The sequence below is a fragment of the Aotus nancymaae genome, unplaced genomic scaffold (genome assembly GCF_030222135.1).
Source record: "Aotus nancymaae isolate 86718 unplaced genomic scaffold, 86718_ANA_hifiasm-v0.15.2.pri h1tg000058l, whole genome shotgun sequence".
Lineage (NCBI taxonomy): Eukaryota > Metazoa > Chordata > Mammalia > Primates > Aotidae > Aotus > Aotus nancymaae.
Genome location: NW_026988472.1, coordinates 26522451 through 26536070, shown reverse-complemented (window position 1 = coordinate 26536070; position 13620 = coordinate 26522451). Strand labels below are relative to the sequence as shown.

General features: G+C 32.7%; 1 protein-coding gene across 11 annotated transcripts in view; it reads right to left on the bottom strand.

Annotated features, from left to right (window-relative positions):
* Positions 1-13620, bottom strand: part of DMD (dystrophin) — a 2277745-nt gene that overhangs the window by 1400885 nt on the left and 863240 nt on the right. For all 11 annotated transcript variants that reach the window (XM_064364425.1, XM_064364424.1, XM_064364427.1 and 8 more), the window contains exon 19: positions 9480-9567. In XM_064364425.1, coding sequence (XP_064220495.1) covers positions 9480-9567 — 88 coding nt within the window. The remainder of the gene's footprint in view (positions 1-9479; positions 9568-13620) is intronic.

Below are 13620 nucleotides of genomic sequence, written 5' to 3'. Positions count from 1 at the left end.
TACTACGAATTAAAGGGAAGATAAGTTCTTATAAATTCTGAAGAATGTCTCTAGAAACATAAGGCCTGTGGTTTTGCTAACTTGTACATGCCTCCCACTTTATCCTTTTCAAAGACTAAAAAATGCATATAGATGTGAATTCAACAACTATATTATTTTATCCTCTTGCACTTCCCTCTGCCCTGACTTTCTAATGTTCTATTTGTCAAAATGATATTAATGGTGCCAAACCATGTCCCTCAATTCATTTTAAACACGACTGTAACTTCACTAATTTCAAAGTATAATGCTACTAAAGATAGCAGTGAAGGAAACAAACTTTGCAAATAATATTGGCAATTATTTTTCCTTCTTCCCTAATACATTTTTAATGAGATACAATGGAAATAATAGAGTGTAAAAAGACAATATGTACATAGCTCCATATATCTAACTATAAAAGAAGTACATTGTTTGTAGTAGCTCAGTATTCTAGCATACTCCTAATATTAAGGAAGCAATTGGTCTTATTGAGACATCTGCACATATGGAGTGATATGCTGTTCTTGATTATTAGATTTTAAGGAATGATAGAAAACTGTACCAAAATATTGCTAAGGGATGCCATTAAGTAACTGTTATTATAAAATGACCACATTTGGTATAAAGTATAAGAGAATATGAAACTTCAATCACATGAGCACTCCATTTGAAAAAAAGTATTATGATAAAACGTTAACATGTCTGGAAAATGAAATGTTATAATTAAAAAATATACAGGGGAGAATTTTTCAATTATGGTAGTTAATAACAAAAAATGTGGCATGGATCTAAATGAGCAGGTATTTAGGAGAAATATTTTCAGCATATGCTTAACTTGAACAAGAAGTTAGAAGAAGGAAGTCCATGAAAGGTAAAAAGTCAGCATAAACCAGGCATTAAATAGGCAAAAAAAAAAGAAATGGTAAATTAAATTAAAGGGACTGATAGACTGATGGCTGGACTGAGTCTTATTTAACATTTGTCTAAACGATAAGGGAACATAGAGAGAAATCACTTTGTGTCCCTGGGACAGGTCAACCATACAAATGGTAGCAAATGAAAAAATAGAACTATAAGTTGATTTCAGTATGGACATGGTAATTTTGTAAAATAATAAAACTATAGTGAAGTACCAATAGGTTCTGCAGTGTGTATTAAAGTCTAGGGATAGGTTTTAATGAGTCATTACACAAAACTCTGTGTTGTGCCCCCAAAATATTGCATCTATATGTCACAGTAAAAGAAATTTAAGTGATGGAGAAAAGTCAACATTGTAAAAATTCATAACACCGAAATTTATAATATGCTCTACTTATTTGCATATTAATCTTTATAAGTGAATGCAGGCTATTAAAATCCAATAACAGGTAAAAGAACAACTTCTGTATTAGCATACAGGGGGAGGCAGGCACAAAGGCAGATAAATGGCGAGTGAGAACTCTGGTGTTAAAGAGACCAGAGTTCCAATTTGACACCCCTTACTAGATGTGTGAAATGGGTTCATTTATTTAATCTCACTGGATCTCATTTTTCTCATCCATGAAATGAGGATTAAAAATAGAATTGACCTCACAGGATACTTATCAGGGTTCTGAGTTAACATATGTAACTTATTTATAACAAACTCTGACACATACTAGGCAACCAAGACATATTAAACAATGTCATATGGAGGAAATGAAAAAGAATATTCAGAAAATAAGAAGAGATCAGATCTCTTGTGTTAAAACTAGGGGGAGAGGAAGTCTTCTTAATGACTGAAACAGGCCATGTATAAAAAGTTAATAATACTGTTTTAAAATTAGTCCTAATTATATGTAACATAGTACTAATATGGGATATAGAAGGTGTATTTATACATTTTTTAAAGAAGTGGGGATCCTTTGAGCACCGGCTTTGAGTGAGCTATGATTGCATCACTGTATTCTAGCCTGGGCAATGGAGAAAGAGCCTGTCTCCAACTAAAATAAAAATAAAAAGAGAGTTTATTTGGGAATCCTGGAATATTATGTCACATTTATAATCATTTGAGATTATAAAGAAATGTTATAAAGAAGTTATAAAGAAACCAAAAATTTAAAAAAAACATAATTTCTAGATGTTACTAGAAATGACAAAATGTTGGCCAGAGATAATCAGAAGACTTGTTATGAAAGGTTTGCATGCAAATATTGTATTAATTCAAAACTCCCCTAGAAAATGTCTTCTCTGGCAGTATCTGATAGAATTCTCAGCTTGGAGTAGAAAGAGAATAACTACACTGTACTTATGAACTCACTCAATATCAAATCAATAGTGTACGCTATATGAATATAAACATTATGGGACCAGTGTACACAGAAGCCAAAGCCACACACAAACAAGCACACAATCTCTCTTGTGCCAAATTTACTTTAAAATACTTGAGCAGGAGATGGGGAGCATTGTCACATGTCACATTAATGTACCGTTCTTAATTAAAGTTAGAAATGCCATTACTTCAAGTTTATGAATTAATTGACCATCTATATGCCAGGACTACTGTTGATTTTCTAAGAAAGTCCCTTAAAACTTTTCTAGAATAAAAAAAGAGTTCAAAGTGTTTTCCAAGTAAATATTCACATATGAATAATTTTACTATTATGTATGTAATTGTTTAATGTGTATTTCATAGAATTATGCTCCTTAGTGCAATGGAAAATTTTAAGTTTTTTAAGTGTTTGTGAGTGTAAATATCTGCAAAGTTTTAAGAATCAATCATCTGAGCATCTGTTTTCTAATTTTGTGTTAGCTATTTAAGAATACAAATACTAACACACCAGGCATTATGAACAATACTTATGGAAACCATTTTGTTGTAGCACATTAGAATCTCAGGGATAATGGATCATAATCCGTTCACATCTCATATTCTAAACAACCCCTGAAATAGTCTATGAATAAATATATTGCACCCAGAGGAAATGGATCATTACTTGAAGTGCATCCATTAATTTTATTACTTGTGTACAGTGCATAACAGACTGTTAGAATAATTTTAATTGTGCACCACCTTCCATGCAAGTACTTCAAAACTGCCACTTAAAGTGAAGTATTCCTCATCAAGTATATTCATCATTAGCCATGAAGCCAGGCTAGAATAATGCAAAACCAGGGTTTCCAGGGCTCTTGAATTAAAAGAATATTTGAAATAGAAACTTAAAATAAAGCTGCTAATAAAGAGTCTCCTATTTTTGTTGCATTTTAAGTGAGGGTTATTACAAGTCCATTTAGCATTGACTATAATAGCCTAAAATGTAATAGAGATATATTCAAAACCCATGAAGATGAGTTTTGAGGCTAAATTTTGGAGGCTTCTGTGACTGCACTGACTTAAAGTAATAGCTTTTAAAAATTAATGGTATATATAAAAATAATACCCCCCAGTGAGGGCAATATAAATTTTACTAATATAGCCCTTTTGCTTTTTTATTTTCAAACATCATAAAATTAGAAAAAAGTCAGATTTTTACTCATGTTTGTTTTTGCCATTCATTGCCCACAACAGCAGTGACAGCAACGGTCTCTTCCTTTCACACACACGGACACACACACACACATGCCTGAGCATGCAAGTTCACCCGCGTGCATGCACGTGTGCACATACAAGCACAGAGGCTCTTCCTTTTGGAGATTAGAGTTAAACCAAGAAAAATGTGCCTGTCAATTAACAACATTTACTGAATGTGAACTCTGTGTAGAGCATTATACCAACTGTCATGTGGAGAAAAAGGAAATATAAATCAAACTGCCCAGTACTGAGGAAGGAATAAAAGAAGAGGAAATACGTGCAACTGTGGAAGGCTACTCATTCATGATGGAGGGGCTGGACTACTACAAATTGTACAGTCTCCATGCCCCGTTCATATACAGACTATTTGCAAAATGTCTTGCTATTAAAATATGTGATTAGAAGAGCTGCTGTTCCTAAAATCTTTCCAGTGATCATGAGAGTTTTAGCTTTGAGATGAGCCAAACTGACTATAATCTCTACCCTCAATTCATCTCACAAAATGCTGTTGCCCAAACTCAAATAACATAATTCGCGTGAAATTATCTAATGAGCTATGAACCAAAATACAGGATAAAACGATAGTTAGTTGGTTAATGTTATGGATAAGAAGAGCCCTTGTCAGTGTTATCATTCTCTGCTATTTAATTACAACAGTTAGCATACTTATCATTAGGTATCACCTTAAACACTATAATCTAGCACTCAGGGAATGATAGTTCTGAGATGTTCTTTAGTCTAATATACTAATAATTACCACTTTTATTTAAACATGTCCTTAATGTGATTGTCTTTAGACTCTTAATTAACACGCAAAAAGTTACACATAGCAATTGAAAATGAACTACAATTTAATGTAGAAAACACCACTAACCCTATTGGATAATTACAGTATTTCCTCTAGAAATTGTGGTGAAAGCATCTTATAAACTAAAGAAGGAGAACCTGAGCTATGCTTATATAGGTTTTCAAATAAGTGTTTTGGTATGATTATATTTGGGTAATTTCAGTATTAATATGGAAAACCACTTTATCTAAACTAGGCTCTTTGTGTTATACCTGATTGATTAGACTGTATATACTCATGCAAGAACACTATTTTACAAAAAGGATTAAGTCTAATCCTAAATAGATTAAAATAGACATATGTTTAGGTATAATCACATGTATATTATTTTAGTCCTAGATATTCTAAAACTCCACAATCTCAATAATAGACTGAAAGGCCTTGGTCTTGATAAGCATCAGTTTAAAAACTGCTCAAACTAAAATAGCAGAAAACCATTATTAGTTAGCAATACTATTAAAGCATTAGAAAGATTACTTACTATATTTATTAGCTAAATTTTTCTAAATTTCTAAATTATTTACAACATTTTGCATTTAAATTAAGAAATGTAAAAATAAACCTTAAATAAAGTTACATTGCATCTTTCAAAATAAATAAAGAATTTGCAAACTCCCTTTTCAATATACACAGCTACAGGAACATATAAATACATCACTAGGTACCTGATCTCGCCTTTCACTTGCCCTAATTAAGTTAACAATTTCTCGAGACCAGGGCTATGATCCTAATCTTACATATTGAGGGTAAGCTGCATGAAAATTTTAGCTATCCAAAAACGTCTCTAGTAAAATGAGGTACTTTGCACCATCCAATATTCTGTCATATTTATACAACCAATTAATGATGAAATAAGAACGGTAAATTAATTTTAATGTTAGTTCAAACAAAAAACACAGCTAAGATAGAAATAAATCAGTTAAAAATTATTCCATGCCAAATTCCATGCCAAAATGCTAGATTCTTTTTTAGTTAAAACTCTTCCTTTAGTAGCTTCTCTTTTTAGTCTATCATCGTGAAAGATCACTTATACTCTGACCAAAAAAACTGGAACAATCACAAGGAAAATGTCCATGTATAGTTTTAAAGTAGGCAGGCAATTTGGCCAACTCCTATCTTTGGTTATAAAGTCCAAATAAATTAGATCTCTTATTATCAACTCTTAATACATAAATTATTACTGTAAAATTAACAATATGGTTAATATTAACTGTTTTAAAATTCTACACACAACTATTCACATTTGATAAAATATAGTCAAAACGAAAATTATCTTCCAATTGATCATAACGTCTATGTGACACTGAAAAACTGTACATGCTACTGGAAATATTGTTTCCAGGACATAAAACAGATTTTTAACAATACTTTGCGATATCAAATGAGGGTCCCTTCTACATTGTAACCATGGTAAATTTTGTACTTTCAACAACCATAAAATCCTACCCTGTCTTCTTAACACATTTCTTAAATTCTTTCAAGAAATTGCCTTCAGGACAAATAGATTTTGTTTTCTGCATTACTTAAGTGATGTTAAATCTTCATTGCTTCATAGATATTTAGAAACAGACAAAAATCATTTGGAAGGAAATATGCCTGATGTATCATTTCAGGTCAAAACTAAAGTAAAATTCAAGTTATGAGAAATTATTTTTTCCATCTTGGAATTTCATTCTGAAAGCAAATTGAAGAGCTATGAAATTATTCTAAATTTTTAAAAAGTAATATAACCTTGGGGCAAATTATTTTAAGTAGAAAATTCAGTTTGCTATGCATGTACCAGTATAAATACACATAAAATATAGTTCATAGAATTTTTAAAAATATGTAATTGCTATACTTATGTTATTCTATGTATTTTTACAGTATGAATGTATGTTAAATGTTTTCACTGTGATAAGCATACATCAAATTTATATATAAATACATATATACATATATTTATAATATATATATATTTTATTAGTGGCATAAAAATATAAGATTCTACAAGAGTGATTTATCTTATCTTTTTTTTTTTTTTTTTTTTTTTTTTTTTTTTTGAGACAGAGTCTAGCTCAGTCGCCCAGGCTGAAGTGGAGTGGCATGATCTCGGCTCACTGCAACCTCTTACCTCCAGCGTTCTCCTGCCTCAGCTTCCTGAGTAGCTGGGATTACAGGCGCCACCACTATGCCCAGCTAATTTTTTTTTTTATTTTTAGTAGAGATGCAGTTTCACTTTGTTGGCCAGGCTGGTCTTGAACTCCTAACCTCATGATTCACCCACCTCAGCCTCTCAAAGTGCTGGGATTACAAGTGTGAGCCACTGTGCCGGGCCAAGAGTGATTTATCTTTATCTTAATTTTTGAGGAAACGACACGTGGCTAAAAGGAACCGCCATTTACATGAGGTCCTAAATGAAGTACACTGATTCAGCTCTCATTTTCCTTTCTATAAAAAAAGGGCAAGAGTGTATGTGTCTTGCATAATTGTGAGATTTATTATATCTCCACAGCCTAAGCTTAGGAAGGAAGATTCTGGACTTACAGATTTAAGAGCTTGAATACAATAATTGTTGGAATTCTAGTTTACAGAAAGCTTAATGTGTCTTTCAGCTTTATGAGCCACACCAGTTAACTCTAGTTTTGGGCTCTATACTAAAGGAGTTATTATGATTTAAGGTAGCAGTCCCTCTGAAATACACCTGAAGAGGTACTCCAGGCACTTAGTGTGTGTCTAGCTTATCTCACAAATTGTACACTCACAGAAAAGAAATATTACGCAATTTGTTCTTTGAAAGACAATAGAAGAACAAATAGATAAGTTACAATATTTGAGCCTTTTTTTAGTAATTTCATAAAGTGTTTTATTTAATAAGGAAACAGAGTTATGGTTATTTTAAATAGTCATCCTAGTTATGGCCCAAACTTGAACATAATGATATATCAGTTAGACCATATCTTTAAAGGTAGAACAAATGGATAGCATAAAATTTGATCAATAGAGTCAACCAAACATGAATGTCTCAAATCACATGCTCACCCCGCAGTGCTCCCTGGTACCTGTTCAATGTTAGGATTTTCCTTCAGATAGATTATTAATTATTTTCACACCAAAATTACCAATGTCATTACCTCCATGACTACCTTAATTTACTTTGCTAAACAGAATTTGGTTAGTCATTTACATTTTGGTTAGTAAATGATATTTATTAAGGACCTACTACATGTCCTGATTTTTGTACGTGCCTCTAAAAATTAGAACTATGAGGGAAATAATCTAGAAAACTAATATTGTCACTGCATATAGTTTTACTTACCAAAAATTCAAAATCATTCCCTTAATTTCTAAATGTTTAAATTATTTCTGAATAATTAAGTGTATGTTGCTATCAGATGATCTAAAGTGAGGTAATCTTGATATATAATTACGAAATGAGACCATTTAAAGTATAGCTCTTGCATCAGCTTATTAAAATGAAAAATTGGTAACATGGTTTCTGGGGGAACTTACATAACAACTTGAAGAATATTTTAACATCACATTTAACATGAATACATTGTTAAATTCATCAGTTAAAATTACCAAGTAACATACATGTAAATAAAAATCTATTAATATTTTCATTTTCTGTTCTTTAACTTATTCACTCAATTCTCAGCTGTTACATTTGCTTGTTTTCATTTTTAACTGAATACAGTCAGTCATGGGACTCATTAGAAGAAGAAAATGAATTGATTTCCTAGGAAGACCCATTGAAATTTTTAATGCCAAAATTGCAATTAAGGCAAAAAAAAAACTTATACACAGAATTTATGACCTCAAACGCAGGCAGATTCTGGGAAAATCTGACATATACAACAAAAACATTTATTATATTTATTTATGATGTTCTTGTAAACCTATGTTTTGCAAAATGAAAAATAATCTTATTTGGAAAGAGCATTATTATTATCCCTGATTTTCATAAAATTACTTTTGTCTGGAAATACAGTAGTAGAGCAATGACAATTTGAAAGTAGGTTGTTTGCGTGGTGGCTCAAGCCTGTTTGTAATGCTAGCATTTTGAGAGACTGAGGTGGAGGCGGGAGGACTGCTTGAGGATAGGAGTTTGAGACCACCCTGGACATAGTGAGACTCTGTCTCAATAAAACATAAAGAAGGGGCCGGGTGTGGCGGCTCACTCCTGTAATCCCAGCACTTTGGGAGGCCGAGGCGGGTGGATCACGAGGTCAAGAGATCGAGACCATCCTGGTCAACATGGTGAAACCCCGTCTCTACTAAAAAAAAATACAAAAAATTAGCTGGGCATAGTGGCGCGTGCCTGTAATCCCAGCTACTCAGGAGGCTGAGGCAGGAGAATTGCCTGAACCTAGGAGGCGGAGGTTGCGGTGAAGCCTGGGTAACAAGAGTGAAACTCCGTCTCAAAGAAAGAAAGTAGATTGTTTACATATCATGTCAATGACAAATTTTGTACACATAGCTTTCAAGGCACTGAGTATTAACAAAAATTAATTTTAATTTATTGTTGAAAAAGAAAGACAAAAGCTTTGCTAGCTTTGTGCTTTTATCTCACTTCAAAAAAGTTAAAAAGTAAGGGTTATCCCAGAGACCTTTTTTAAATGAGAGAAAGCGATAAAAAGTAACAGAAAATGTCACATATGTTATTAGGAAATAGAAATGACGGTAAAAGCCTTCCAGATAATTTTAGTCCGTTTGGAAAAATATATTGCAAAAATGATTTAAAATCAGATTATGATCACTTTTACATATATAATGTGATTATTAACATCATGAAATTTCTGTAAACCTTATTTTCTTAAATCACTTGGACAAATGCTAGCAGGATTTGCATTAAAAGTTATTTCCCTGGAACAGATTGATCAAATATTATACCACGTCCCATTTTCTTCCAATAGACTCAAAGTTGAATTACTTCTAATAATTTGCTTAGCATTAAAAAAGAATAAAAAACATACGAACTCCTTTTAATTTAAATTTGCATTCAAGAAATACTGGTCTGATATAATTCAGCTGATAAATATGAACCTATGTGTTTATCAAATCCCTAAGAAGATTATCTAAATCAACTTGTGTAATTACCATTCACCATCTGTTCCACCAGGGCCTGAGATGATCTGCTGGCATCTTGCAGTTTTCTGAACTTCTCGGCTTTTTCTCGCTCTATGGCCTGCAGCATGATAGCAAAGGTGATATTTCAATACAAGGATTGTGAATCTACACAATAATCATAACTTCTACTTGCCCTTCCAAGCCTTAAGATATTTCACTCTTTCTGCTTATCTTGTGAATTTAAAGACTTTTTTTCTCAAAACTTTTGCCATCGAAAACATCAAAATGGTAATAAAAGCACAAGCCATTTTCATGACTTGTCACAACTTTTAATTATAAGATTTCTACTCAACTTTTTACATTATAATTTCTGATGCATTTCAATATAAGACTGCAAAAAATAAAAAGGCAATTCATAACAATGAAATATAAAATGTCAAGAAACTAAAATGGAATTTATCGTTTAAAGATAAAGCATTGAAATTATGCCTAATAAGTATATAGGCAGTATTAATAATCAAATTGAGAATCTAGTATGTAGATAAAATGGAAAACAATAAACTACCATAAATAATTTAGCAGAAATATGAATCTATATACATATATTTAAATATAAGACTATAGGCTAATTTTTCTTTCAAAAAAAATCCAAGTACTCCTATATCCAAGGAAGACTAGGTTGAGTTTCAAAGAACTTTCTAAATTCCTTTATTTCTCCTAAGAGTTGAACAACAACTACAACATCATATAAGTTAATAATAACAAGCATTTCACACTGTTGAGTTAGATAATAATATTACTATGGAGACATAAATTTTAAACCATGATACAGTAGAACTACATTACTATAATCATCAAGAAGATGTGACTTTCATGATGTATATGTCCTAAAACATAACTATTCAAAGGAAAACTATAATGCAATTGAAATCTAATAAGAACAACATGTCTGTGACTTAACAATAATATTATAACAAAGATTTCTCTTAAATTTGAGGCAGAATGTTATTCTACATCAGACTATATTTTAAGACTTTATTTACATCCATAGACATGTAAAAAAATATTTCCAGGTATAATACTGGAGTACAGATGGGAGAGCAAATAAAAGATACATGCACAATCTACATCACTATTGGGTAGAAATTTGTGCAAGGATGGAAATGTTCTATATCTGTCATCCAATACAATAGCCAATAACCACACGTGAGTATTGAGCACTTGAAAGGTGGTCAGTGTGACTGAAAATAATGAATATTTGATTTAATCAAATTTTATTTATTTTAGTTAATTTAAAATTTAAAAGTTACATGTGACCAATGTTAACTGTAATTGTACAGTGCAGATCTAGTATATTCCTTTAAATGCAAATAGTTAGACGATAGTCCCGTAATACCAGCTACTCAGAAGGCCCAGACAGGAGGATTACTTGAGGCCAGGCGTTTGAGATCAACCTAGTCAAAATAGGCAGACCTCCATCTCAAAAAGAGTAACAGTTTTAAAAAATTAGTCAGGCATGGTGTCATAAGCCTGTAGTTCCAGCTACTCAGGAAGCTGACACAGAAGGACTGTTTCAGCCCAGTAAGTCTGAGGCTGCAATGAACTATGTTCATGTCACTACACTCTATCCTGGCTGACTGAGGGAAACTCTGTCATATAACATGGCAATATCAGAAATAGTTTCAGAGAAAAAGTAATCATCTAGATAAGACTATTTACCAAGCACATTAAATTATGGAAATGCTTATACAATAATCCATATATTTTCACATACCTGAAAAGACTCTCTAATTTAAAGAAATAGCTATAAATTAATGAATTTTTTTTTTTTTTTAGATGGAGTCTCACTCTGTCAGTCACCCAGGTCAGAGTGCAGTGGCACAATCTCTGCTCACTGCAATCTCCGCCTTTCAGGTCCAAGCAATTCTCCTGTCTCACCTTCCTGAGTAGCTGGGATTACAGGTGTATGCCATCATGCCCAGCTAATTTTTGTACTTTTAGTTGAGACAGGGTTTCACCATGTTGGCCAGGCTGGTCTCGAACTCCTGATCTCATGATCTGCCCACCTCAGTCTCCCAAAATGCTGGTATTACAAGCATGAGCCACTGTGCCTGGTGTGAATGAAGGTTTTTATAAAAATTTATTTTAAAGAGTTTTGTAAGTGGGAGACCTGACAATGTCTGACTTCAAGTCTTGATATAAAACTGCAGTAATCAAGACAGAGTAATATTGGCAAAAGAATAGACAGGTAAATCAATGGAACAGAAAAGAAAGTTCAGAAATAAGCTCACATAAATATAATCAATTGATCTTTGACAAAGAAACAAAGGCAATACAATGGAGAAAATGTCTTTCGACAAATGGCCCTGAACAATCCAACATCTACGTGCAAAAAGAAAAAACGCTGTAGACATAAACCTTACACCCTTCTTTTTATAAATTCCAATTAACTTATTTTCATGTTATTCATTAGATCAATTTAATTAAAAGTTTATAGTGTTGATGGTGAAATATCTGACATTATTGTGAATTTTATCACAAATTCACCTGAAAATTTCAATATTTAATATATTCCTTGTAAAAATGATAACATGGACTGGGTGCAGTGGCTCATGCCTGTAATCCCAGCACTTTGGGAGGCAGAGGCAGGTGAATCACCTGAGGTCAGGGGTTCAAGACCAGCCTGGCCAACATGGTGAAACCCCGTCTCTGCTAAAAATATAAAAACAATTAGCTGAGTGTGGTGGCAGGCGCCTATAATCCCAGCTACTCAGGAGGCTGAGGCAGGAAAATCGATTGAATCCAGGAGGCAGAGGTTGCAGTGAGCTGAGAATACACGATTGCTCTCCAGCCTGGAAAACAGAGTAAGACTCTGTCTCAAATATAAATCAGTCAATAAATAAAATAAATTAGCACCAAGATATATTTTGGTGGAACACAGCACTATGGTTAAAAATCATGTTTTCTTGGGTACACATGGACATAAAGATGGGAACAAGAAACACTGGGGACTGCTAGAGTGGAGAGGGTGTGAGGGGGAAAGGGCCAAAACACTAGCTATGTAATACTATGCTCAGCACCAAACCTCAGTGTCACACAATATCCCCATTTAACAATCCGGCACATTTACTCTTGAATCCAAAACAAAAGTTGAAATTATAAAAAATAAAATAAAAATGAAAAAAAAAAACAAAAATAAATACAATGTTTTCACTGAATTTAGAAATTTGTGTAACTGCTTGAAAGCAATTATGGTGTTTATAATTCATAAAATTAATTCAAAATGAATCAATCACAGACTCTAGAGTAAAATGACAAACTATAAAACTCCTAGAATATAGCATAGGAGAAAACAGAGATGACTTTGTGTTTGCTGATAGTTTTTTAGATACACCACCAGGGGGATGATCCATGAAAGAAAGAATTAGTAAGTTGAATACTACTGAATTAAAATGTTCTGCTCTGTGAAAGATGCTGCCAAGAGGATGAAAAGAGAAGCCACGGACTCAAAGAAAATATTTACCAAAGACATTATCTGGCGAAGAATTATTATCCAAAATACACAAAGAACTCTTAAAACTCAGTAACAAAATCAAATTAAAATACGGGCAAAAAATCTTAACAGACACCTCACCAAAGGAAGTGTGCAGATAGCAAATTACAAATGAAAATGTGTTTCACATCATATGTTATCAGGGAATTACAAATTAGACAACAATGAGATATCACTACACCTATTGGAATAGCCAAAATCCAAGAACAATGACAAAACCATAAGCTGACAGGGATATGGAGCAAAGGGACCTCATTTCTGGTGGCAATGTAAAATGGTACAGCCACTTTGGAAGACAGTTTGGAGGTTTCTTACAAGACTAAACATTCTACTATATGATCCAGCAATCAAGGTCTTTGGTATTTACCCAAAGAAGTCGAAAACATATGTCCACACAAATTCCTGCACGTGAATGCTATAGCAGCTTTTTTATATTTGCTAAGACTGGGAAACAATCAAGATGTCGTTCAGTAGATGAATGGATAAATAAACTGTGATCCATCCAGACAAGGGAATATTATTCAGTACTTAGAAATGAGCTATCAAGGCATAAAAAGACATGGAGGAACTTAAATGCATGTTACTAAGTTAAAAAAGATAATCTGAAAAGGTTATATA